The 26170-nt window shown below is 38.6% G+C and overlaps 5 protein-coding genes across 5 annotated transcripts; 3 read left to right on the forward strand and 2 right to left on the reverse strand.

Moving 5' to 3' along the window:
* Positions 1–556: 556 nt before the first annotated feature.
* Positions 557–15166, forward strand: JH06_0114 (hypothetical protein; the record flags this gene model as incomplete). Its single annotated transcript, XM_014674464.1, is given in 5 exon segments — positions 557–785; positions 834–859; positions 878–997; positions 1027–1201; positions 1260–15166. 5 exon segments carry the CDS (start codon positions 557–559, stop codon positions 15164–15166), a joined length of 14457 nt encoding a protein of 4818 aa, XP_014529950.1.
* Positions 15167–15734: 568 nt separating this feature from the next.
* On the forward strand, positions 15735–16599 carry JH06_0115 (hypothetical protein; the record flags this gene model as incomplete). Its single annotated transcript, XM_014674465.1, has 5 exons — positions 15735–15768; positions 15798–15975; positions 16004–16325; positions 16420–16503; positions 16537–16599. The coding sequence occupies 5 exons, from the start codon at positions 15735–15737 to the stop codon at positions 16597–16599; spliced, it is 681 nt and encodes a 226-aa protein (XP_014529951.1).
* Positions 16600–18279: 1680 nt separating this feature from the next.
* JH06_0116 (arsenical PUMP membrane protein) lies at positions 18280–21964 on the forward strand (the record flags this gene model as incomplete). Its single annotated transcript, XM_014674466.1, has 8 exons — positions 18280–18338; positions 18368–18430; positions 18527–18626; positions 18657–18722; positions 18754–18814; positions 18846–19713; positions 19744–20325; positions 20356–21964. The coding sequence occupies 8 exons, from the start codon at positions 18280–18282 to the stop codon at positions 21962–21964; spliced, it is 3408 nt and encodes a 1135-aa protein (XP_014529952.1).
* A 271-nt stretch (positions 21965–22235) lies between these two features.
* JH06_0117 (hypothetical protein) lies at positions 22236–22835 on the reverse strand (the record flags this gene model as incomplete). The annotated part of the gene is made up of 4 exons (XM_014674467.1): positions 22236–22490; positions 22523–22616; positions 22647–22785; positions 22817–22835. 4 exons carry the CDS (start codon positions 22833–22835, stop codon positions 22236–22238), a joined length of 507 nt encoding a protein of 168 aa, XP_014529953.1.
* Positions 22836–24595: 1760 nt separating this feature from the next.
* JH06_0118 (folylpolyglutamate synthase) lies at positions 24596–26051 on the reverse strand (the record flags this gene model as incomplete). The annotated part of the gene is made up of 4 exons (XM_014674468.1): positions 24596–24843; positions 24868–25054; positions 25083–26002; positions 26033–26051. The coding sequence occupies 4 exons, from the start codon at positions 26049–26051 to the stop codon at positions 24596–24598; spliced, it is 1374 nt and encodes a 457-aa protein (XP_014529954.1).
* Between the last annotated feature and the right edge of the window lie 119 nt (positions 26052–26170).

Below are 26170 nucleotides of genomic sequence, written 5' to 3' on the forward strand. Positions count from 1 at the left end.
ATTCAACAGTATTGTGGTCAGCGTGATACTATGCTTTGCTTGAAAACTTCTTCTCAAATACTGAATAATGATAAGACTCTTGGTTCTCAAGGTGTTACTGCGGATTCTGTTCTTGAAGGTAGGAATAGAAAGGTTTGTTGATTTTAGTGGTGTTGAAACCTGATTCAGCTATTTCGATGACAATAAGAATCATCTTTACTTTATCTTCTTTGAATCAACAGATGTTTGAAGTACTCTATTCCCTTTCCTTACGGGATGCTATGATCCAATACTTGAAGGCTATTGGTTATCCCCACCCTTCACTTCAAATGAAAACACTTGTAGTTGTTCTTCATGGATCCTCTTCTGCTCTTTCCAATCTGGATGTTTCTGTTGGCTCTCTGGCTAAGAACTTCCAACTTCATATTGATTGTTGGTTGGATGAATGAATGTTGATGTTATAGTATGGACTAGGGAGGAATATGCAAAACTAATTCGTGTTCCTGTAGAACCAACTGTTAATCCGACCATACACCCGAATGGAAATAATGCACCGAAGAAGCCACCTGGTCTAACTATGAATTCATCACCTGGTATTACTCTAAACCCATCACCTGGTCTAACTATGAATTCATCACCTGGTATTACTCTAAACTCATCACCTGGTCTAACTATGAATTCATCACCTGGTATTACTCTAAACTCATCACCTGGTATTACTCTAAACCCATCACCTGATCCGAGTCCTAAACCATATCCAACACCAACATATATGCGTTCTCTCACCATCGTGTATTTGCATAAAGGTATGAAAGTGGATTATTCCATTAATTCTTGGGTACAGACATCTCTAGAGTATTATATCAATGTTCCTATTCGTGTTTCTATTGATTCGTAGAAGTCACTCACTGACACCGAAAGGAAAGATGTTTTCATTCTCAATACTCAGGGACAATCTATCACTCTTTCTGATCTCGAACGATCATCTAATCAATCTACCAGTGTTTTTATTCTTCCTGTATTGAATTTGGTTTTGCTCTGATTTAGAAATCGTTATTCACTCTTTCTATGATGAAGGTTGAATCTATTTCTGCTTCTTCAGCTCTCTCTCCTTTATGTTTTGATACTCATTCCATTTCACTTCCTCTCTTTACAGTGACATGGTCAATTACGAATTTCAGCAAGTCGCATTTTCGTAATATCATCAAAGCACCACTCTTAAGTAGAGTCCAAGTCATCAAAGTGTTGAGTCAGAATCCTTCGCTTCTTCTGATGAATAGGTGAAATCAAGAGAGCTCAAGGAGAAATGCAAATTGAGAATCGCACTATGACATTGAGTTCTCTTTCTCTACCATACTCAGTCGTCAAATACCAGGGCATTAATGAGATTGTGGATATCGTGTGTAAAACAGGAATGAAGATTAAGGAGTTGAATATCGAGTTGGATGATAAAGCTACGAAAACAGACAAAGGACGTATTGAATCCAATTGTGGTCAGTTGATACGTCAGTATCAACTCAGTTTCCCTATCATTTTGAATGGTCTAGTTATTGGTCAAATGGAAGGTCCAAAGATTCTTAAGGAAGAAGAGAAGAAAGACCGATTGGTCACAATTCAACAGAAGGATTTTGATGGACAGGAATATGAGTTGGATTCCAATCCCCATCGTCACTATGACAATGAAGAATCCATTCTAGTTGGCTATTTCAATAAATCTAATGAGAAATCAACATTAGCCACTCAATCATTTGACTCTCTGATTATTCATTACTTTGCTCGAAGAGAGATTATGGAGAAAAGGAAGAAGAATCAGAATTTAGTACAGAGAACTATGCAGTGGTTTACAGCTACTGATGAGTACGAATATGTCTCTGTTGAGAAAGAAGTCACTGAATCCTTTTATACTCTTGCTTCTGCACTGACAGATGGTTGTGAGTATCTTTATCTTGGTGATCGTCTTTGCTTTTCAGGTCAACCACATTTAGAGAAGATAATTAAAGACTTCTATCTTCCATTATTACCTCATGATACTTTCAATCACAATCAAGTGACTGAAGAGATGCATTTCTTTGTAATCCATAATGTCAAGCATGCTACTTTGGCTATTCTCTCTGGGGACAATTTCTGTACTGTTCTCTGTGAATCGAAATCACTCATCTTTCATTCTCCTTCTTCGAGTGTTAGAGTTATTGTAGCTAAGTCTCCGTATTCAGAAGACTGGAAGTATTATGAACTGACTCCATATATGACTCGGAAGGCTACAACAGAACAACCTCCATTCATGCATAATACAGAGATGACTGTGAAGCGAAATGAGGTAGTGGAAGATTTGATTCGCTACAACATTCCTACTCTTATTGAAGGTGTTACATCGTCTGGAAAGACGTTCACTGTGGAGCAGTATTGTAGAAAAGCTCAATTGCCTTTAGTTCGTTACAATTTCAGTCCTTCGTCGACAGTAGAAGAGTTACTTGGAGATCTTGTGATAACAAATAATGAGAAGAATAGAATCATGTTTAAGGATGGTCCTTTCACGGATGCTTTCATTCATGGCAAGGTGATTCTTTTGGATGAAATGTCACTTGCACCTCCTCCAGTCATCCAGAGTTTGTTGTCATATCTCTTTGGTAAAAAGATCCAACATGAAACAACAAAAGGAAGTGAAGAGTGTTTGATGCATCCCTATTTCCGTGTGATAGCAACACAGAACCCTGCTGGAAGTGATTACAAACGAAGTGTGATGTCAAGTAACATAAAGGATTGTTTCCGTTTAATTGGACATGCTGAGTCAAAGCGATATTTCCCAAAAATTGATTCAGCAGAGCGACAAGAGATTATCTGTGGCATGCTTCATGATGATTCTCTTGGGAAACGTGTTGCACAGATTCATGAGAAAGCAGAAGAACGAACTCGTGTTCATGTGAATCCATGTGATAAGGGAAAGGATTATACACTTCGTGATTGTTCTCGTGCCAAAGCCATTATGAGGGTTTGTCAGAATCTAGAAAGTGTTCCTGATGGACGACGATGCTTGGATCATGCATTAGAGATTGCATACAATGAAAACTTACGAATTGGACCTTTTCTAGAAGCTCCAGAGGTGACCTTTTCTGAAGATCATTTAGACTTAACCTGTTGGTCAAATGTGTATGATCGAGTTCGTCTCGGATTGGATGCTGGTTGCCATATTCTCCTTATTGGAGAGACTGAGTATGCTGCAAGAAAGTATTGTCGCGCTCTTCTACAGATTCTGGCGGAAGATGGAACGGTATCTGAAATCGTTCATTGTAGCAGTTCATCATCTACAGATAGTGTCATTGGAGGTTATGCATTGGAGAAGGATGATAATGATAATCCTGTTCCTCGCTTTGTAGCTTCTCCTTTCCTGAACCGAATAGAGGAGGGTGGAATCTGTGTTCTTCAATCGATGGAGACAATGAAATCGAATGTAATTGAACGACTGAATTCGGTATTGGAGTTATTGCCCGCAGATGGTCGAACCCACATTATTCGTTTTGATGAACGTAGGGAAAGCCCTAATGTGATTCTCCATTCATCTTTCCGTGTGATAGCGACTACCTCAGAGAAAGGTCTTCAATCCTTCTCTCCAGCATTACGAAATCGTTTTCTTGAGATTATGATAGGTTGTGAGTCATCGGTGAACATGAATGATGACTATCAAGGTCAATTCCAATATGATTATGGATTGAGTGAAGAGAGAGAGGCATATGAGTGTATGGTCCGTTATTCTCATGATTCTAGTTTCTTCTTCAAGCAACACGTTTTAGCAAGTCTTATGTTCATTCGTTATATGACTACAATTCCTCTCAATTCTGCAATTGTTGATTCTATTTGTAAGAAATCTCCACTATCTCAATTGAAATCTCTTGGATCTCTGTGTTCTCCAATTTCTAATCTCTTTTATTCTATTTGTAAGAATAAGGCAACTGCTCTGTATGGACGGAAAATGTGTGGGAAAACATATCTAACTAGACAGATGATCTCTCTCATGTCAATTCGTGAGCATCAGATCATTCAAGTGTCCACAGAAACGGACTTTGTAACCTTAATGGGAAGTACAGATATCAAAGGGAATTTCAATCCTGGTGTTTTGATGGATGCGGTAGAAAAGGGATATCTTGTGATATTTGATAATGCAGAGAACATGTCAATTGAACTGTTGGAACAAATGGATACGATTCTGGATCCATTTACTCATGATTTTACGTATCCTATTGCTGAGCGTCATCAGATTCATCCTGCTTTTCGTGCTCTTTTCATATTCACAACACGACGAGATACACTCACAGTTCCTCTTCCTGCCTTTTATGAAACTGTCAAGTTGCCTGCAATTACTGGAGCAATTGCAAAGTCTTTTATTCAGAATTCGTTTTGCAAAGTATTGTGTGACCATATGGATTCGGGTGAGATCTCATTAGGTGAGATCATGATGGTTGAGAGAATCAATACAATGGATTCATCAAAGAATACTATGCTTGTGACTGCTGCGTTATTCGCTGATAGACCTAAGAAGAAGGAGGTTTTGCAAACAATTCTTGATAAACACAAAAGTGAACTTAGTGAGAAGGATATGAAGGAAACAGAAGTGATTCTCGAATCCAAAGAGGCGGTAACATCTGAATCTACGACACATTCTGGAGCCACTCGATTCTCCCGAGGTACTCTTATTGTGGAGAGTTCGCTTCCTTACAATTCTGTTAAGGATACAGATTCTGCAGTCAAAACTGCCCTCTTCACCGCCCTTCTAACCAAGTATTCTCTGTTGCGTACTCCACTTCTTCTTGTAGGAGATCCAGATGTGACTAGTGAGGTTTGTAAGTATCTTGAACCCGATGCATTGCACATGGAAATGTCGAGTTCTATGGAGATGAGTCATGTATTTGGTGAAGTATCTGTATGTCATGAAGAAGATATTGAATACATTCTGCGTTCAGTACGTACTTCCAACTTGGATGGAACTCCACTTCAGTTCTATGTTAGTTATCTGGAGGATCAATTAAAGGAGATCAAAAGTCAAGCAGAGATGTTACATAATAATGGACAATCAGATTCCCATGGAATTACTTCATCAAAGAGAAGTGAAGAGAAACCATCAGTAATTTTGTATCGACCTGGTCCACTTCTTCGTGCTATTATGGGAGATCGATCAGTAATTCTTAATAATATCAATCTTCTTAGTGAACATTTGCGACCTCGTCTTTATGCTCTTCTATTCAATCTTGGAAATGGAGAGTTCACATTGTTTGAGAACAATACTTATCATGATCGACATATTGTTGGAAACAAGCTCAACATTCTGACTACATGTGAACCTCTGGATATCAATAGAGTGGAGAATAAGGACGCATATTTTCAAGTGTTCTGTCAATCGTTCTCTTCTAGTGAGATTAGCAAATATGACTTTAAGAACAATGATCAATATCCTCTTCATGTACTACGTAAGGCTGATAAGATGAGAGATGCATTCAAGAATCCTCATCTGTATACTCCTCTTTATATCACATACTTCCAATCAGAAGCCAATAAACGTCAAGAAATGATTGAAATACTTGAGAATGATGAATCCATGAAGTCATTCATTCAATTCTTGCAGATCACAGAAAAGGATGCTGAAATGAATGATACAAGTCTGATGAATACCTTCTTTCATTCAATACTTCTCAAGAAAGTGATATCAGCTCTTCGTGCAGAGACAGATGATTTTGATAAGAAGAAGCGAATGCGTTCTCTCCTTCCAACCAAGACTACTCTTCAATTACTCACATCAGTAGCTATTGCGGACTTTAGTCACATCCCGCTGATTCTTGAAGGTGATCCTGGAGTGGGAAAGACGGTAGCAACAGAAAACTTCTTCCTTTGTCATGATTTTGTGTATAAGCGAATCAGTTTCTCCAACAGTACTACGATTGACAGCATTTTTGGTTGTTATTCGTTAGTGAATGGTAATCTTCAGTTTAAGAATGGTAGTATCACAGATCTTCTGGTATCAGGCCCTCAAACAGGAAAACGAATAGCACTACTTCTTGATGAAGTGAATTTGGCTCCTTGTGATGTGCTTGAGGTGTTACTATCTTTGGTTCGAGCGTATTGTAATCATGAACGTTTCCAAGTGCCAGGAAGTGAAGAGATATCAATTCCAGAAGATATGCTTCTTATTTGTTGTATGAACCCAGCTGCAATGTCTGCTAATCGAAGTACTCTTCCTCGTCAGTTCTATTCTTTCTGTTTACATCATCGTGATATCAAGTATTCAATCCAGGAACTCTTCCTTACTGCTACTTCGATTCTTGCATCTGTTCCAGGAAACTCACCAGAAATGACAGACACAATTATGAGTCTTTTCAAGCAATCTTTCTTGTCTTCTCAGAAGACATCCATTCCATTCTCACTTCGTGATGTATTGAAAGTACAACAGATTTGTAGTGCTAATAAGACCATTTCTCTTCAAGCTGCTTTGTGGCTTGTATTTGCTTGTCGTCATGAAGAGTCAGAAAGAAGGATTGTTGAGAAGATTCTTGGTCAGGAAGAACAGAAGAATGTGACGATTGTGAAACGTGAAGATCATTGTGTGGTGACAAGTTTCTGGGAAGTTGTGATTCCTACAACATACAATGATTGTTTCCATGAATGGTGTTTCACCACCTCTGAGTTGTTTACAGTATTCAAACTCTCTTTGGCTCTTTTGAGTAAACGAGCTATTCTAGTGTATGGTTTGTCTCCCTCTGGAAAGAGTTATACGATTTCTTCTATTGCTGATATGTGGGGTATGAGATGTCGAACTGTATATCTGAATCATGAGAGTACTCCTGATTCTTTTATTGGTCGTTCTTCTCTAGCAGTAGATGAGAATGGAATAGACCACATTGTATTCCGAAAAGGTCCATTGTTGGAAGCTATGGAAGAAGGTCAATGGATTGTGATTGAAGACATTCATTTGGCAAACAATGATGTGATGGAATCTCTTAACTCTCTTTGTGAAGAGAATCCGATAATGAAAGTGGTAGCAGGTGATCAAGAATGGACATATGTATCTCATAAGTCATCAAAATCTGGTGGAAATGAAAAGCAGATTCATTCTGACTTCCGAATCTTCTTTACCATTTCAGAGAACACCTTGAAACACTTTACTGGACCATTCCTGAGTCGATGTGTGATTATCTACAGTGATCCCATAGCCAGTTCAAAGTCAATCCAAGAGATTTGTTATATTGTGGGTAAGACTGGCAAACCAGAATGGTTTGGAGAGAAAGAGGAACACCAATTCCGTCGTTGCATGCGTGTGATCAATAGTGGAGATGAGAAATCCTTTGCTATCGAGTTTGGATATGAGCCACGTCTCAACGAGCGATTGGTAACATTTGAGATCCCTCATTCGATTGAATCGGACCTGGAGGATCTGATTGAATCAATAGCAAAGATATCTGATGAGGAACGATTTAATCAGACTCGAAAGGTGTTGATGCGTATTTGCGACTCTACACCCATGTCATTCAATCGTAACGATGTTTGTCAGCATCTCTCACAGTCGAAGCAGTATTTAGAATCTTCATTCATCTATTACATTGTGGATGTACTTACTAGGTTCCTTGACTCTACAGAGACATTTGAGAATAGTGTGATTCGAAATCAAAGTGGTGATTTGGCTTCAATTCTTCATCGATGGTTCATCTTGAGTGATATTCATCCTCCTCTGTATCCAAGAAAGAAAGCTTCAGATTTCTGTTTTAGCAAAGGTACTCAATTGACATACTTCTTCAACATTTCCCAAGAAGACAATAATCAGTTGTATCTTCTATACTATATCTGTGGTCGAACTGCAGAACTAATTGATACTCTTGAGTATGATGAATTGAAGTCTCTATTCGAATCAATATTTGTGTATATGGACAGTATGATGAATGAACAGATGATGATTACTTGTACTTGTGCTGTTGACAAGATTCGTACTGAGTTTTTGTTGGCCAAGAATAAGGAACGTGATTTCACGAGGACACCAACATTGGACAATGTGTTAGCAACACGTACTATTCGTGAGGCAATTGAGAATGAAATGAAGAAACTCCCTGAATCAGTTCAACACTGTGATGGAATGAAACTTATATCAGGATTTGTAACAGAACTAGACTCTAAAGTAGCTAAAGATTATTTGGATAAGAAGAGTGATTCTCTTGAAGATGATCAGACTCAACAGTATCGATTCCGTGATGTGCTTCATCACTGTGGACCCAACAAGACCCTTCAGGATAACATCAAGAAGGCTTTCGATGGTCGAATTGATAGTACTACATTTAATCAGTTGGGAATTAATGGAGATGTGGAGAAAGAGTACCATGAATATGAATATAAAGCTCCTTATCAAAAAATGATTGCAAAGACTTCTCATTGTCTGTATAAGTTGAACAAATTCCATTGTCAAGCAGTGATTCTGAATGAATATGCTGATGTTTTAAAGGAATTGAAGATTGATATTGTGGATGCATTACGTCATTTTGGAAACTATGAGAGTGACGTGAAAGATTCTTTGATCATTCTTCTGAATGCCTTGTTATGTGTGTATAGGAAGAATATTAATTGGAAGGAATTCGTTAATAACTATCACATGTATCCTTTCCTAATGCCCCGTCCTCAGACAGAACAAGCAATCCAAGAAGCCATTGATATGTTGAATGAGAATGACTGGTTTGAATCACAAGTGGGACAGGTGAAGGATAAGTATAAATACAAGAAGAAGAAGGATGCCTATGAATCTATTAGAAATGATCTGATACGAAGATTGAGCGTAACAGACATGGAACCTATTCACTTAGAATCTATTGCTATTCTTCAGACTCTAGATTCTGATAACAAGAATGAGATTGTTAAATTGTCATATTCAAAGATTGCGAAAGTTCAGTCACTATGGAAGTGTGATATGTCAGCAGATGTGGAAGAGGGAATGGAGATTCCTGCTCGTGTATTAGGATACGAAGTGGAATTACAATCATCACTGTCAAAGAAGGAAGATGAGTTGTTCCACTTGGTTTGGTCATCTTCTTGTAAGTTGAGTTTTGAGGAAAAGCTTCGAGTTGTATGTCCAAGAGAGCGATCATCATTGGAAGAAGTGGTGATTGATATGTATAACAATGAGATACTTTGCTATTCCCTGAAGAAAGCATTAAGAGTTGCATCATCGATTGATGAACTGATTGAGAAGGTCCAAGAGGAACTACGTGAACAGACGAAGAACAAGATCGTTGTAAAGGATAAAGAGATCCAGAGAGTGTCCGAAGGGTTACGTATAGCACGCAATGAGTTGAGAGAGGCTGAAACCTCGCTTTCGTTGAAGAAGACTGATATCATTGATAAGTATACAAGAATTGCTGATGACTATAACAGACAACACTTTGGGAAGACTTCTGATGATTTAATTCGTAATGATACAGCGATTCGTGTGTATGCATATCTGTTAGCATTCAATCAACTGAATCAGGGTATGTTTCAACCATACTGGTCAACTCCCACGAAGAATCAATTTTCCTTTAGTCCACGAATACCATCTCTACGAAGTGATTATTCTCCTTTTGCTTTCCAAATTGTTCTAGTTCCCAAGGATGCCAAGTTTTTGTCAAAGAAGAATGGTACTCTAAAACTGACGTTAAGTCCTCCAGAAGGATTAGAATTCTTACTGAATAGAATTGATTATGTGATAACTAAGGATGGATTTCTTCCAGAATCCCTAACACAGCACCATCTGATGGTGGTACTTCCTCTGGCTCCATGGAAATGGTATGTTGAGACAAAGGATAAAGTGGAGTTTGAACTTCGATATTATCAGAATACTATGTCTATACTATCATCAGCAAAGAAATCAAGTAGAAGCTATAGTTATGGTTACTATAATTCGATTTACTATGATGGTAACATATATCTCAGTCTTGTTCTCTTCTTAACAATGTTGAAACTACGAGACTATAATGGTTTTGCTTACAACGTACAAGGTCGTCCTGAAGACTTCTATGTATATGGGCTTTCTCATCGTCATACTGGTTCTTGGTCAAGTTCTATAGTGTCATTAAGTCAGAATGAATGTCCTTCATTCTATTCAATGCATAGCCATATTAATTTGTTATGTTCTGAGATCACATCAGCAAGTCAGATTGTGGATCTATATGTTCTTGATTATTCTGTAAAAGGAAATGCAAGACGGTGTGATCAGTATGTGAGTATTCCTCGTGACAATAATGCTAGAATGGCATATTATGATTCCAGTTCTTCTAATGATGTGTATGCGTATAATCAGCTACTAGATAAGAAGATCAAGAAGAATCAGGTAGTAGGAGAGTTGGAAACACAACTGAAAACCAAGGAGGATGAAAGGAGGAATCTAGTTCAGAGTAGTTCCAGTGCTTCTCAATACTTCTTCCCAGATATCACAAGCAGTTCAAAAGAATTTGTTGCTCAGACTACGGAATTGAATGATGTTATTCTGATGATTATGGATGAAAATGAAGTCTCACTTTGTCTTCCTAAGAAGGATACATTCTATTTGCCAACACGTTATATTGGTGTGGATGGTAAGCAAATAAGCATACCTATAATCAAAACACATGATTCATTGCAGTTAGTTGTAACAAGCAAAGATCCTTCTGTGGATGTTATTGCTGATACTACACGAGTATCATTAATATTGAATACAACAGAGGAGGGAAAGAAGATTGTTGAGTTGAAGGCTGAAGTGATGATTGATACTAATAAGGAACCTGTATTGGTGAAATCGATATTCGTTGTATTCACAGTGAAACGTCTTGAGTATGTTCGTACCTCAGAACCTTGTTTTAACTATTACTATTATCTGTATCCTCCACATGATAGTCTAGATGTCTGGTTCAGTGATAGTCCAAACCCAGTTCATGTTTCCTCTAGGTATGGATATAGTCAGTCAATTGGAAAGACTCGTAGTGTATATGTTAACTTTGGAACAAGATATGGTGAAAAGCCTCATTCTCTATTTACATTCAATAAGAATACTCTTGTTCCATTCGAGCGTGGCAAGTCTTCATCTAATCCTATCAGCATATCAAAGAGTGTTTCTGCGAATACTGATGCATTAATAGAACAATTGAAGTCAGAAACCATGTCAGTATTCTTGAATGCTCTCAACAATTTATGTCTTGGAATTCTATCAGCAGACAAGAAACAAAGAGCAGAGATTCAGTTGATTCTCAATGCCTGTGAGTCAAGTCATTATTTGTTGCCTTGTATCCGAAATCGAACTTATACCATGTTATGTCTGATAACACAAGGTAGTTCATCTCTTCAATGGAATACAGAAACAGTGATAACTCATAGAGTTATTGAGGAGAATGTGGTGATCGATAAGGAAGTAAGTGGAACAAAGACAACAGTTATGTTGGATACTGAAGCAAGTGATAGTTCGAAAGGAGGATATCGAATCTCAGATGATGTGAAGAGTAAGGTGTCAGCTGCTGTGAATGCAGTGATCATTGATACTGGTGTATCTCAGGAAGAAGAGAAAAAGAGGGATAAGAAGAAAAAGAAGAAGAAAGATGACAAAAAGGTCGATGAAAACGAAGAACGATATCGTGGTGAAAATTACAAGAACTTCTTAAAAATGATGGAGAAGAAGAAGATGGATGAATTGTATGAGATGATCAATAATCGTCGATTGAAAGAACGATTCGTTACTCCAACTGCAACAGCATCAACTCTTACAAAGGAGTCATTTAAGAAGAAGACAAGGGATATTGAAGAGAAGTTACTCCTTCCAATTCTAACAACTAGTTCTCAACTGGTTGCATTGATGTCAGAGAGTTCTGCCTTATCAAGGGAGCCATCATCAACTGTAAATGTGATTATTGATACAAATTGTACTCACAGAACAAAGAAGAGTCGAATACGTTCTATTATCACATCAATCCTGGTGACAGTAATGAAAGAGATTGGTATTCATTGTCGTCTCTTTGTATCATGTGGTCGTTACAAGGGAGTACTCATTCCTATTGAGGATCAGTCTCTAACTGATGTGGTTTCTTTCATCTTTGATACAGAATTGATAGTAAAGCTTCCTTCAACACCTCTAGACCTATTGATGGTGACAGGACAGTTCAATGAGAAAGATCCTATTGTGATTGTGGGAGATGGAATGAGTGAACAGTTGATATCCTCTTGTGCATCAGTGAAGGCAGTCTTTGATAGTCATAAGGACCAAATGTATCTATTCTGTGTGATAGGGAATGAAGAAGAAGCTTTGTTGAAGAGCAATCAACAGTCACTTGAGAATCAGCTCAAAGCAAACTTTGGAGAGGGATACATTGCAATTAATAAGGTCAGTGATCTCTTACATAACTGGGAAATCCTTAAGGGAATCATGTTCACCAAGGAACCAATGAACATAGTGAACTGTTCTGAACCAATGAATGTAGCTACAATTGTTGATTCGATCGATGAGGATCTAGAAGCAACATTCTCCTCCAACAAATCAGTAACATTCCAGTGTATCATTACAAGTGAACAGAATGCAAAGTTTGTGGAGATTCTGGATGCAGATTTGACGGTAACTCCATCAATGTCGACTTCTTTGACACTTAACGATCTGAATGTATTGATCTCAGCCGATAATCTATTTGATGCTTTGAGTTCGAATCTCTTTGTACCCAACAAGTCAACTGGATATGTTGCAAGCACTTCAGGAACCTCAATTCACATTGCTAACTATATCAAGTATATTGTAAGCAAGGCAGGTGATGGAAAACTATTCAAGAAGCTCGGATCCGATAAGGTTCGTTCGTATTGTGCCTCAATTGTCATTGACTGTTCATCACTTGCCTTCAGCTACATCAATCGAGTACATTCCCTTTTAACAGTTCTATCATTGCTCCGAAATATTAGCAATCTCCAATTACCATGTGTCGATATATGGGTTGCCGGTTCCACAGTAACTCGTATCTGTACAGGGTCTCCATCAGGTGATTTGTGGGAGTCCAATGTGATCCTGAGTCTGCTTTCTACACTTCATTCACCTTGTCATAATACAACCCTTCCTGATTGTATTCGCTATGCCTGTTGTACGAGTAATTGTCGTTCATTTTCTTCTCTGATGATTGTTCTCACAAATGGTGTGGTGTCTGAAGCAGCTCGTAATGAGATTCGAGCCATTGTCCATGGTGTAGAAATGACATACATTGGAATAGGTCTTGGTCAGTATTTGAATGGATTCAAAGATTTGTTCCCCACAATGTTATGGTCTGCAAATCCTGCTCTATTGAATCAAGCAATCATGAATATCAGTAATCCTTCAGACAAAGCAGAAGTCTGTTATGCAGTTCCTGAGCATGAGATCACTCCTGAGATAAAGGAAATGAAACATGCTACTTGTTTTGATGATATGGTGAAGAACATCTCGGCAATTGCTAGTACTTATGAGATTGCATTGAGTAAGAACCGTATTCTTGATAAAACTGAATCTGGAAGTATGGAGGTTGGTCAGTACAACAGTAGTGTCAATGATCTTGGTGAAGATGGTGGTTTTGGTGAATACACGATTCTGTTTGTGATTCTGTATCTGCGTCGAAGTGATGAAAAGGATGAAAATGGGAAGATACAAGATGAGTTCATTACTGAAGATGTGTTACGTTATGGAAAGGACCCTATAAAACCATTTTCCCCAGTTATCAAGTTGGGTCATGGTAAGGATCATAGTGGTAATCCTATTGGAAAGGGATTCAACATTTTGTATGCTTTTGATTATGAGACTGCAATGGAGATTCTTCGAAGAGGAAACATTCGTGTGATATTTATCACTTGTTCTCCTGGAGATGGAGAGTTCCCTTCACAAGGAAAGAGTGGAAAACAGGACTTCTGTGATTCTTTCTTGGATTGTGTCTACACATTCAGTGAGAATGGAGGAGGTGTGTTCTGGTTCCTTGAGAATATGCCTTATACGTATGAGGCAGATCGTTATTTTCAACGCTTTTATGGCTTTGAAGCTGTAGGTGATAAGGAGAAATCGATTCAAGGAGGAAATATGATGATACGGACAAAGAAGACTGTTCCAAAAGCAGGCCATTTCATTACAATAGGAGGTGATGTGACGGACTTTGATCAGTTATCGAAGCTTGATTTTGGTATTAAGGAGATCTCAGAAGGAACAACACTATGTAAGTTGAATGAGAAGAGATTGGAAGAGAATGGATTCGAAGTATTTGCTATGGAGAGTGAAGGAAATGCTTCGATTATGGTTCGGAACAATGACTCAGTTGATACCAGAGGTCGAATGATCATTGATACAGCTGCTTCCAAGTTATTCCTGGAGTTCACCTCAGAGGGAACAGCTCGATGGATAAGTAATGCTGCAGTTTGGTTGTGTAATGTGGAACAGTTCTCAGATGCGAAGGCAAGAGATGAAAATGCAAAGTCTGGAATCGATATGAGTAATTTTGGAACTGATAAGATGAAGAAGCGGCCATTTGAGAAACGTGAATTTGTGACAAAGGTTATTGATTTCTGTGTCACAATTATTATGGACACTACAGGATCTATGCATAGTTACATTGAAGCAACCAAGAACAACATCATGAACGTATTAGAAACACTTCAAGAAGAAGAAAGGCGATTAGTTAAGAGTGGGAAGATCAAGGGAAGTCACATTGTTGGTCAAGTGGTTGAGTACAAAGACTTTGGCGATACAATCAACAGTTCAGAGTTTATTACTGAAGATTTCAACCAACTTAGGAGGAAGTTATTTGCATTTACAGCAACTGGAGGGTGCGGATGTAATAGTTACTGTGAAGATATGCAAAGTGGATTTGAAAGAGCAATTAAGGAGATGAAGAAGTATAGAGATTACAATCATATGATTCTTGTGTGTGGAGATTGTCCCAATCACTCAGATGGAGGATGCAGTCGCAAAGAAAATCCACGTCATCACAAGAGTTTCAGTTTTGTATGGGAAATGATCTATCAAGATCTTCGTATGTTCCCTTCCTTAAAGGTAATGTTTATGCCAGTAGATGGAGATGATATGCTTAAGACTGCTCGTGTTATTGAGAAGGGACTTGGACATGATATTGCTCAGTCACAAGCAGTCTCAAATAATAGTAAAGAGTTTGCAAACTATCTAATAGAAACGATTCGGGATGGGTTCAGAGGACTTCCAGGTATTTCATAAGTTTATTTTGGATGTTATATTTGTTATCATGTAACAATCGTCTTTCCATTCATTTTTTAAAATCATTCCAATCATTTCTACTGATAATCTGAGAGGTAATAAGCTACATTCGGATTAGCATGGATCAAATCAACAAGCAGCTCTATGAAAAGTATCTCTGATTTTGTAATTCCATTGTGTAATCAATCTTCATCCTGGAACAGTTATCTTCACACTATTGTTGATGTCAGTGTCCAAGCTTGCAACTAAGCTTGATATAACAAAAGTCATTACAAAGTCATCCAATTCTTTCAAGTATTTAATAGAAGAGGAGTAAACAATAGATCTCATCTTGATGATTCGCTTACAAAGCATTATGCATCAGTTACATCCATATTATCTGTTGTTTCAGAAGGAAGAGGGTAGTTGTAGAGTCTGTTGATTTGTAGGTTTTTCCAGTTGGAGGCAGAAAATAGTACTCGATTCGTATGCTAAGCAAATCATGTTTACACAGAAGAAGCAAGTAGGACTCGAAACAATCAATCATTGACAGCCAAATCGTGTGTTTTCGAAAGATGACTTAGATTTTATGCGACGAGCGGCTGAAAGTGCACCATCTGAAGGTAAATGTGATGGATTCATGTGATTGTAGAGCTTCGAAAGAGTGGGCTATTTGGAAGTGAAGTACATGATATTCTAACTAAGTTGATATCAGGTCAAACCGTCAAAGAAACGCCCAACACAAAAGCATTGATTTCTGGTTATCGGTTGTGGAAAAAGCAACACTCTATCGATATTTACTTTACAGATGTATTCGTTCAACATCCAAAGTACGAATGGGGGACGGTTGACAAGTAGATATCAGTATTCTGGATTTGTCGATGCAATAGGAATGAATCATGAAGGCGATCTAATCATTATCGATTTTAAATCAGGTAAATCTGTCTATGAGTACTATGCACTCCAATTGGCAGCATATTGCAAAGCAGTTGAAGTGACATGTAACTGTAAGGAATCTATTCAGCACGCGTATGTATTACGATTTAATCGTGATAATGCCAATTTTGACTTCCTGAAGGTGATTGACATTGATAAGTGTTTTACATATTTTCTAAACTGCATTGAGCTAACAAAGATGAGAAAAGAAAAGAATGGCTTCTTTGAAGAGATTCTATTGTCTGTTTGTTAGAATTGTTTATGGAGACAGTCGAAGAAGATAGTTCTGTAGTTCGATTGTTTCAGCGGTACCTTGCTCAGTTGAATTTTTAGTATAGAAAGAAAGTCTCCTTCCAAATGCTACGATCGCAAATGGCGTCAATCCTAGATTTGATATTATTTCTCGATCAACAATATCCATGGTTTGTTGAATATGTAGTGTGTTTGATGGATAGTCTACCCAGAGAGCTGGAGCAGAATCTACAACAAATATACAAATCAACACGAGAGTAAAGTGATGAAGAACTCCTTTAGTATAGAGTCCAGTTGGCAAAACGTTCCTTCAAACAGCGATTAGAATTACAACAGTTGATTCATTCTATCGACTCCAATATTCGACAATGTTATTATATCAAAGAATGGATGAATTCTAGTTGTCATTCTGATTGGTGGAACTCCTCTATCAATTGATTTGTCCATATCATTCTGCTTTTCCAGTTGTCAATCTAGCAATAGCAACGAGAGTGAGAAGGAGAATGGATTTCTGACTTCTCGTGACTTGTTAACATTAAAACAAGTAATATCAACATCTGATGTGTTTTCTGTAAAGTATGTACTAAGATTATCTAATAATCAGATCTGTCACAACTAGGAAGAAGATGTGGATATACATAGATACTAGCTTGGGATTGGTTTGGGATAGTCGGTTAGATGAATTATAGGAAGATCCCAATTGGGTTTTTGATCGACGGTTTAAGCTTCCATCAGGGCAGAAACAGTTGTCAATCTTTGTTGGTCAACAGGAAAATCAAGAACCTCATTGGTATAAGTGTTCTGTGGTAGTGGATAGCTGCCCGATAATTAGTAACGAATAAACATGTTTACAAGTATACATTCGAGAAGGCACTTACAGAAGCTTTCCTCCTTAGAATCCGTAGGATGTAAGTGGAAACTTCTTCTTTGAATTCCTTTCCACAAAGAGAGATCACTTGTTGATAGAGTGCAAAAACAGGTTCCACTGAAAATGCTTGTTCCGGACAACAGCACAACAAATGAACTTCCTTCCCTATAACTCTCAACTACAAGTGAATAGAAGGAGTTAAAACTACAAATGTAAACAGTTCTGCGCCGAATCCAGTGATGTAATTGGGTGATGGTAAAAGAGGAATATTGTGGAAGAAACGCATGTTGTTAGAAGAAGAGATTGTAAAAAGCTGCATATTAGAGATGTTTAACCCTGCCCGCTGACTCCACGGGAACGAATCAAGAAGAACACATTTCTGGAAGCGAACACTTTGAAGGAGTTCTTGAATGACATGAAACTGAAGACTCGATTCCACTTCCACATCAAGCCAGGTGATGATGACATCAGCTACAGAATAAAGAGGCATTTGGTACTCATTAAAATATATCTAAAGTGAATAAGGAAGAGAATAGATACGCCATCCTTGAGTTCGGTGAAATGAATGACATTTGATTGCTGTAAATCATAAAGTGAACAAACGGCTTCACAACACCATGATCCCTGATTCTTCATTCCGATAATAAGACACGAACAATCCAGAATCGTTGAGTTATCTTTCTAATCAAATTACTATATATGGGATAACACGTACCTCAGTTTGTAAGGAAAAAGAGTGAGATGATGGTAGGAGTGAGAAATGATTTCTTGATTCCTTAAAAATCAATTCTCCGTGACGGTAGTAACTCTAGGAATGAATAACCACAAAAGACAATACCATGATGAAGACAAATGTGACTAAAATGGAATAATCAAGATCATCAAGTCAATTTTCAATCAATAGAAAGCAAATATGAATTAAGTATCAAACACGCTTTTGTTCATTTCTTAGAATAATCCTTAGTATGGTTAAACGAATCGATTTGGGATGTTTGAAAGGAAAAACACTATCAGACCTTGATGACAGAAATCGCTTGTTTTTTTGTCATAGTGTCATATGCCATTCTTTTCTTCTACCATGAGTATTGAGATGGTCGATTCATCAACGAAGCCAGAGAATGGAGGGGCTTCTGAAAAGTAAGTGTGTTACTTCTTTTCGAACATAGTATGATTGAGCACTCTACCCAGGAAGTGGGAACAACGGGTAGTCTCCCACGACTTTATTCTGTGTATTGGTATTTCTAGACTCTAAACTGTAGTTCTGGTCGCTATGAAGATAGTTTTGTGGGTAATTTGTAATTGTATATTCATGGTCTTTATTGTAGCGATACGTATGGAAGTTATTCGGCTAATGGAATGTATGGAAATCATGCTTCTCTGAACTATTTATTTGGTAACTTAGGATCGACGACAAAGAATACGAAGGTAACTAAATGGATTGTTTCTAATGATCAGACACGACGAGCAGAGATTCGTTACGATGGAAAGGGAACCATTCTGAATTATACTTCGTTAGTTGCCGTTGTTAACTGGATGATGAATTAATGTTTAGGAAATGTTCCTGTTGAAAGACAAGGAAGGATTTATGGGTGATAATATTCTGAATCTTGTGGGTAGGATCAAATTTGAAGATATGACAATTAGATCCTTCCTTTGTGAAAGAGAAGGGAGAGAAAGCAGTTCAAGAAGCCTTTGGACTCTTTCAGGAAGGTGCATCAGGCTCTCCTGAAATCCAGAAGGAACAAGGAGCTTCGAAACTTGTAGGAGTGAAGACTAATGGAGCATCGTTTGAGTTATCAGTAACCTTGGTGAAAGTGAGTAGCAATGTAATAACTGCGCGTCTATCCGATGGATCAGAAGTCACAGTACAGGCACCTCACATGTTATCATCTTCGTCATTCAGTAGCTATGCGGATACACTGAGTCACTCTCATACTTACAGTGTGGGATCTGTGGGACAGAGTTCATTCTATGGTCGTGACTACACATCATCTATTAACCAGTTTGGTGGTCTAGTTGTTGACATGGCTGAGATTGGTACTGATAACGAGGAATGGGTTGGAACAGGTCGGTATTGTGAGGGACAAGAGGAAGTCTTTGAAGAAGGAGACACTCGTTTTGGTGGGATAAGTGCTGTGTCACTAACAGCTTTCTCAGATCTACGTCGTGGACTGGAAAATGGTGTGATATTATTGGATACAGAAGCAGAATCACTTACGGATGTGGTGAATGCAATGTTAGACGATGTGGAAATGAGACAGATCGCAACTCCAGAAGTCCGAGATCCCTTAGTTCAACTCTTCTCAAAGAAGGATGAATCTCTTCCCCTTATCCAAGAAGGTGAACAGAGAGAGGGTTGTAAGGTGTATGTTGCGAAACTCTCCTTTTTAACAAAGCCAATCATTGCTATGGTTCGTTTGAAGAGTCCTATTGTGGTTCAAGAACAGTCACCTCTTCTCATTCGGTATTTCTTATTTGTATTGGGTTCGAAGACTTGTACTTCAACAGCTCAGTACTTCTATTGGAATGGGATCATTTGTAGGCTTCATGAAATGGGTCGTGCCTTCTCGTTAATGATGTCTCAGAACTGGTTTAGTAGTGCTGCTCGTAAGATCAACACAGATCGTCTCTTCTTAAAGTTGATGGATAATTTTATGACTCGATGTACCATGCTTCCACCACCTGATCCTTACGCTGCTAATCCATTCCAACGTCGGAATGTTATGGGTCAGACACATGGCTGCTGTGGAAAGAAGGATCAACAAACGATCACAGTATTCATGCCAAACACGACATTCCAGAGAACCAATCACCAGTTGCGCAGACGTCAGAGAGTCTTGAATGAGCATGACAATGTGTTGAAGACAGAAGCATTACAGAAAGAGCCAACAGTGGAAGAACTGGAGAAGGAGAAGCCATCTCTTTACATCAGTCATTTGACAGTACGAGACTGGATCGTGGGAGGTATCACCATTGCTTGTTGTATTGCAGTGTTAGTACTATTGTTGGCCCATCATTTCGTACCATATGATGATGGCAAGCACGTAGTTCCCATGCTTGGTTACTCAATGTCTATTTTTGGAGGACTCAAAGCTATCACTAGTGCTGAACCTGCATACTATGCGTAATTCCCGTGATTTAGGATTATCTTTAGTTTACCAGATTCCCCGCGGGGATTGTATGAAGTACGTACAGCCATTCAAGCTAGTCCGGAGCCCTATACCTTGAAATTACAGTTATTTGAACGAATTGGTGAAGAGGAGATTCCTCATGGCACACTAACAGACATTATCTCTGCTGCTGAGACTGAGACGGAGTCTCTTCAGGAAATCGATGTGGCTTCGGAGTTGAAACCAGCAGGAGAGAGTGCCTTGTTTATGAAAGTAACTACAAATAGTACCGCTCCAGTGAGTTTCGTGTTGTATGCTGATCCAATGAATCCTATTGGTCGATATCGTATTCTGCTGGGTAGTATCATTCTTGTTGGAGTATATGTGCTTCTCCTTCTTGAGGTGATAAATCGTGCAGTGGTTGCATTCATCGGAGCATTCTTAACTCTCCTTCTCATCAGTTTTGTTCATGATGCTCCTTCTCTATCAACTGTTATCAGTTGGATGGATGAAAGTACGTTGTGTCTTCTCTTTGGTATGATGATCATGATTCAAATGTTATCAACCACGGGAATGTTCGAGTTTTTGGCAGTCCAGATGTTAACCCTCACCAAAGGTCATATTTTGGCCCTCAACATCTCTCTATGTCTGTTAACAGCCTTGTGTTCAGCATTCTTAGACAATGTGACCACAATGCTGCTAATAGCTCCTGTTACAATAGAGTTGTCTCGAATGATGGAGGTAAATCCAATTCCATTCTTACTACCTGAAGTAATCTATTCAAACATTGGAGGAACTGCTACTCAGATTGGGGATCCCCCAAATTTGATTATTGGTAACATGCTGAAAGAACATATTGGATTTGTTGACTTCATAAAGCATGCCACTCCGTGTGTCCTGATCTGTCTTATCGTTGTATATCCCTTCGTGCTGTTTTACTATCGAAAAGATTTATTGAAACCAAGAGTTCAGGTTGATGAGTCACTGAAGGAGAAATACCAGATAAAAAATAAACCACTTCTCTTGAAATGTGGAAGTGTCCTAATCACCGTCATCATCCTGTTTTTCTTACACTCATTCCATCATATCGATACTGCGTACATTGCTATTGCAGGCGCATTTGCTTGTCTGTTCTTAGGAACAAATGAAGACTTGCATACAACATTTGAATTGTTGGAGTGGGAAACCTTAGTCTTCTTTGCTGGTCTTTTTATCATGATTGAAGGAGTGAATGAGTTAGGTGTTATTCGAGCTATTGGAAATGGAGTTTCAACACTAATTATGAGTTCACCTCCTAAGTATCAATCCTTATTGGCTCATATGTTGATTCTATGGGTATCAGGTTTGGCATCGTCGATTTTAGATAACATTGCATTCACAGCTACCATGATACCAGTTATTCGCATTCTAGGTGAACACCCTGAATTGAGTCAAAGAATGGACATCTATACGTTAGCTTGGGCACTTGCTTTTGGTGCTTGTTTTGGTGGTAATGGAACCTTAGTAGGTGCAGGAGCGAATCTGGTAACGGCTGGTATTTGTGCAACAAATGGTCATCCAGTCAGTTTTGGTCAATTCTTCAAATTCGGTTTTACCTGTATGATGATCACCATGATAGTCTCTACAATCTATGTATGGATCCGATATGTTTGAACTGTTTGTTTGAAACAAGTTGATAGTATTGTGTAAACGGATATTTGATCATACGAATCATTCTATTCTAACAAACATATCACAATTGTTCATAATAAGAGGGCCGTCGACTATAACATACTGGGAAACGGTCATTCCTTTCATACCGCCGATTATAATACCTCTGAACCTTGTTATAAACGTCTTTCATTGTTCTATCAGCTATTTTTGATCCATGCAATGCATTATGATATGAGATTCGGAATGTCGAACTATGGGTCATTCACTTCAATCATTCATACTCAGGATGAGGAAAATCAGTAGCAAACACATGATTCAGAATGAAGAACTGATAACCAGCTTGTCGCAGATTCTCAAAGTACTCGACTTTGTTGTATCCGTAATCCACAAATTCTTCTACAAAGAGAGGTGTATCAGCATTGTATCGAACCATCACATATGGTTCCATGAAGTTTGTAATGAAGCAACGTATTCGAGAGAAATGGGATGTTTGATCTGTTACATACCACTCAGGCATCACGTACATCTAATGATCACTCTCTTCATTATATCACTCACATGGGTTCGAACCAATCGTTTGTTACTGAAACAGTTCAAACTGTGCATGCATGCTATCAACTCTGCCTTGTTCTCTGGTTGATACCAAGCAGTTCTATTGTTCACATTCAATACAAAGCATTACAGTGCAGCACAAGACTCAATTGTGTGACATGAACGAAGAATTGTAGTATGATTGAAAAAGAAGATTGGTAGAATAACCGCGGTTTTGTTACTATCTGTAACATACGAAGGAAGAGAGCGTATTTCTTCATAGGTGTTTGCTAGGTATAATTATCATGATGATTTGATTACTGGTCATACGGAGATCCATATCCAACACCAAAAAATGCGTAGTTCGAATATTTCGAATCGCAAGATTACGTAAAAAATTCACGGGAAAATGAGAATAATGAGGATGCATCCTATCGACAACATACAGAAGAATGGTTAATCTCGTGGGCAAATACCGTTTCTGTAACAGTGTAACGATCTCCAATTCACTTGAATCATTACATAAAAAAACCACAACCAGTTTGCTACAAAATCAGACCTATTTCTGTCATCTACCCATGCCAACGATAGAGTATTTGACGTAAGGAGAAGAGTCGATTCCATGTAGCTGCGGCAATGCCTGTGACATCGAATGAAGCTCTGGATGATGCATATCGTGCTAATGATTACCCGCCAAAATTTGAATTACGATTCGTATTGGTTGAAATATCCTTAACTTCTTTATTCCCAATCCACTTACGAATTTTGAAGTGTTCTGGCAGTGAGGAGGCTTTCCCTGGTTTGGGCCATCGCAGATTACACATGTCACAATATGATTGGTTTGTATCGGAATAGTATTTCACACTTCGAAATGCCAACATTTTCTGTTTTCGTGCCTCCTCTTCCCTTCGAGTCAATTCCGAATTCACTTCTTCATCTGTCACAACCAGGTTTTTGTATCTCGCTCTGTTCTTTCGTCGCGAAGCATAGATTTCTGCTCGAATCTTTTCCAATCGCTCCGTTTGCGTTGGAAGCAATTCCTCATTCATTCGAATATATTTGTCGTCAATGGACTTAAAACAGGGTGACTGTTGCATACGTTGATACAAGGTATCCACCACCATCGATTCAAGATTGCGAATGTGTAGATACACATTGCGCGTATAGCCATAATCAAAATGGTCTGAGGGATACATTGCATTATCCTCTTCCATCACCACACTCCGCATTTTGTCAAATTCCTTGGTAGAACGAATCCATTTCTCTTGAGCCAACATTTCAGCATCGACAAGTTTATTTCGCTCTTGAAATGTCTTATCAGTCCAATTTGAACTTTTGGGCCATGCTTTACGAGGAGAAAGAGGACCTGGAAGAATGTTTGCTACATCAACCATACAGGATTCGTCTGTCATATTCGGTAACATATTGATGTAAACAGGTAATTCTGCAGGATACTGACCCATCATCATCGGATTTGAAATATCCAATTCTTCGGGAGTAAAAACATGATATGAAGAGGAATCATTATCTACACTTTCAAAGGCAAATGAAAATGAGTACACTTAGTTTCTGTACCCAGCATGTAACCACCCTTGGGATCTAAACCTAGCCACTGAATTAAGCAGTTCCACCAATAGCGTAAGTATGAAGTAGATTTCTTTAACGAGGAAGCAAGGTCCATGTCCACTTCTTTCAGAGACTTACTGTAAACTGGAACATACTCCTTAACTACACTATTCTTTAATAAAGTACTTATATCTAGAGGTCATGAATTAAACTGTCACACACTCATTGGAGAATAATGCTTCTCTACAAAACTATAAGAATAAGCATCTACTGAATTATGTTTGAACCAGGACATATTACTCTCCTTCTTCGAGAAGGACGAAATATGCGTTGATGAGCTGTAAGATAGTATACATTTCACTTCTCTAGACGCTAGTGCAAGAGGAAAATGGTTACGGTGTTTCTCTGATGCAATAGTTAAAAAGAAGGAACAATAGGATACAAAAGAAATAAACAGATGAACCAGTCTTAGTTGATTCGACCCACCTCATTCTTGCATTTGAAAAAGAATGAAATGACTGAGTAACAAACAACTTAATTCCATTCAACTGGTTTCTCATGTGGATAAAGATACTGAGCTTTTCCAGCAGCCACCGACTCCGGCCCATGATCTCGACAATGATAATCGTAAATGACATCTTGGGGTTCTCGAATTCCCATAGCATAACGGACTTCATTCATGATATACAATGAACCACAAATTAACAGAATGTCCTTCGGACCACATTCATCTAAAACTCGATGAAGATTGTTCGGAATAGTATCAGCAACTCCATCTCTCTCTATGTATAAGTCCATTTATCCACTGTAACCGTCATTCCATTGCCTTCCCAGAGCATCATTGCAACGATGGAGAGCATCTCGAAGACATTCACATTTCATTGCTCGAGGGTGGCTGCTGTTTATCAAACGCATCTTATCCACTGTTGTATGCTGTAAAATCACATTCAAACAATCGGATACGTTCTTATCTGCACAGAATCCACAAATCATCTAAATGTCAATCTCACATCTTTCTTACTCGAATCGTTCGATCTCCGTACAATTTCTTCATTGTTGCATACATTGCGTGGAATCCAGGTTGATTGTGACATACATCCAGAATCACTTTCACCTGCTCTCCACGGCTGTTTGGAAGAGTGAATTCTTCAAAACGGCATATCGGACGTTCCTTGGTTGCCGAGAGAATCACATCTTCAGGAACATGGAATTTTCCGTGGGAATACTCATTCAGAGTACGAAGTGCCTGACATGCGATTGCCGTGTTTATTGCATCATAGGTCTCTTCCTGATAGTTAGGAACCATCACAGGAACATAGGGCGAATGATGACTGCCTGCGATGTTGTAGATCTGTTGGTGAGGACAGTTTGGGCCTACAACCACAGGCTTGTTATCCTTAATAATGCCAGCCTTCTCGCGAGCGATGTCAGTAATGGTGTTTCCCAAAATGCCCTGGTGATCGAGTCCAATGGATGTAATCACACTCAGTTCGGGAGTGATGATGTTCGTAGAGTCTAAGCGGCCTCCTAGACCAACTTCGATAACAGCTACATCCACTTGCTTTTCTCTGAAATAGTTGAATGCCATTCCAGTCACACTCTCAAAAAAACTCAACGAAGTAGGAAGTGTCGGCTCAATCTCGTTGATGAGTTGGAGGTTTTTCACCACATCTTCCTCTGAGATCATTTCTCCATTGATTGTGATTCTTTCACGGAAACTGGAAATATGTGGCGAAACATACATTCCCGTCTTGTATCCAGAAGCCTGAAGTGCCTTCGCAATTTTGTAGACAACCGATCCTTTTCCATTGGTTCCTGTGACATGAATTGTAGTAATTTGGTTCGCAGGATTCCCCAGTTTCTGATTAAACAGTATCATATTCTCTAGACCCATTTTCACTTTGAAATTCAGGTTCTTAGAGTACAGAGTTCGTAGCAGATCTACAAATCGGTTCTCATCCACAACATTACTCGTATATGTAGGGTTCATTCTGCAGCACAACGATTCAAGAAGTCGAAGTGAATGTCAAAGCAAACCGAATTCAACTATCCAGCGATTAATCGTTCCCAAAAGTCCATATGATGAAACTTCCGATCTGTTTTGTGGAA

The sequence above is a fragment of the Blastocystis sp. subtype 4 genome (assembly GCF_000743755.1).
Source record: "Blastocystis sp. subtype 4 strain WR1 chromosome Unknown seqid_0008, whole genome shotgun sequence".
Taxonomy (NCBI): Eukaryota; class Bigyra; order Opalinata; family Blastocystidae; genus Blastocystis; species Blastocystis sp. subtype 4.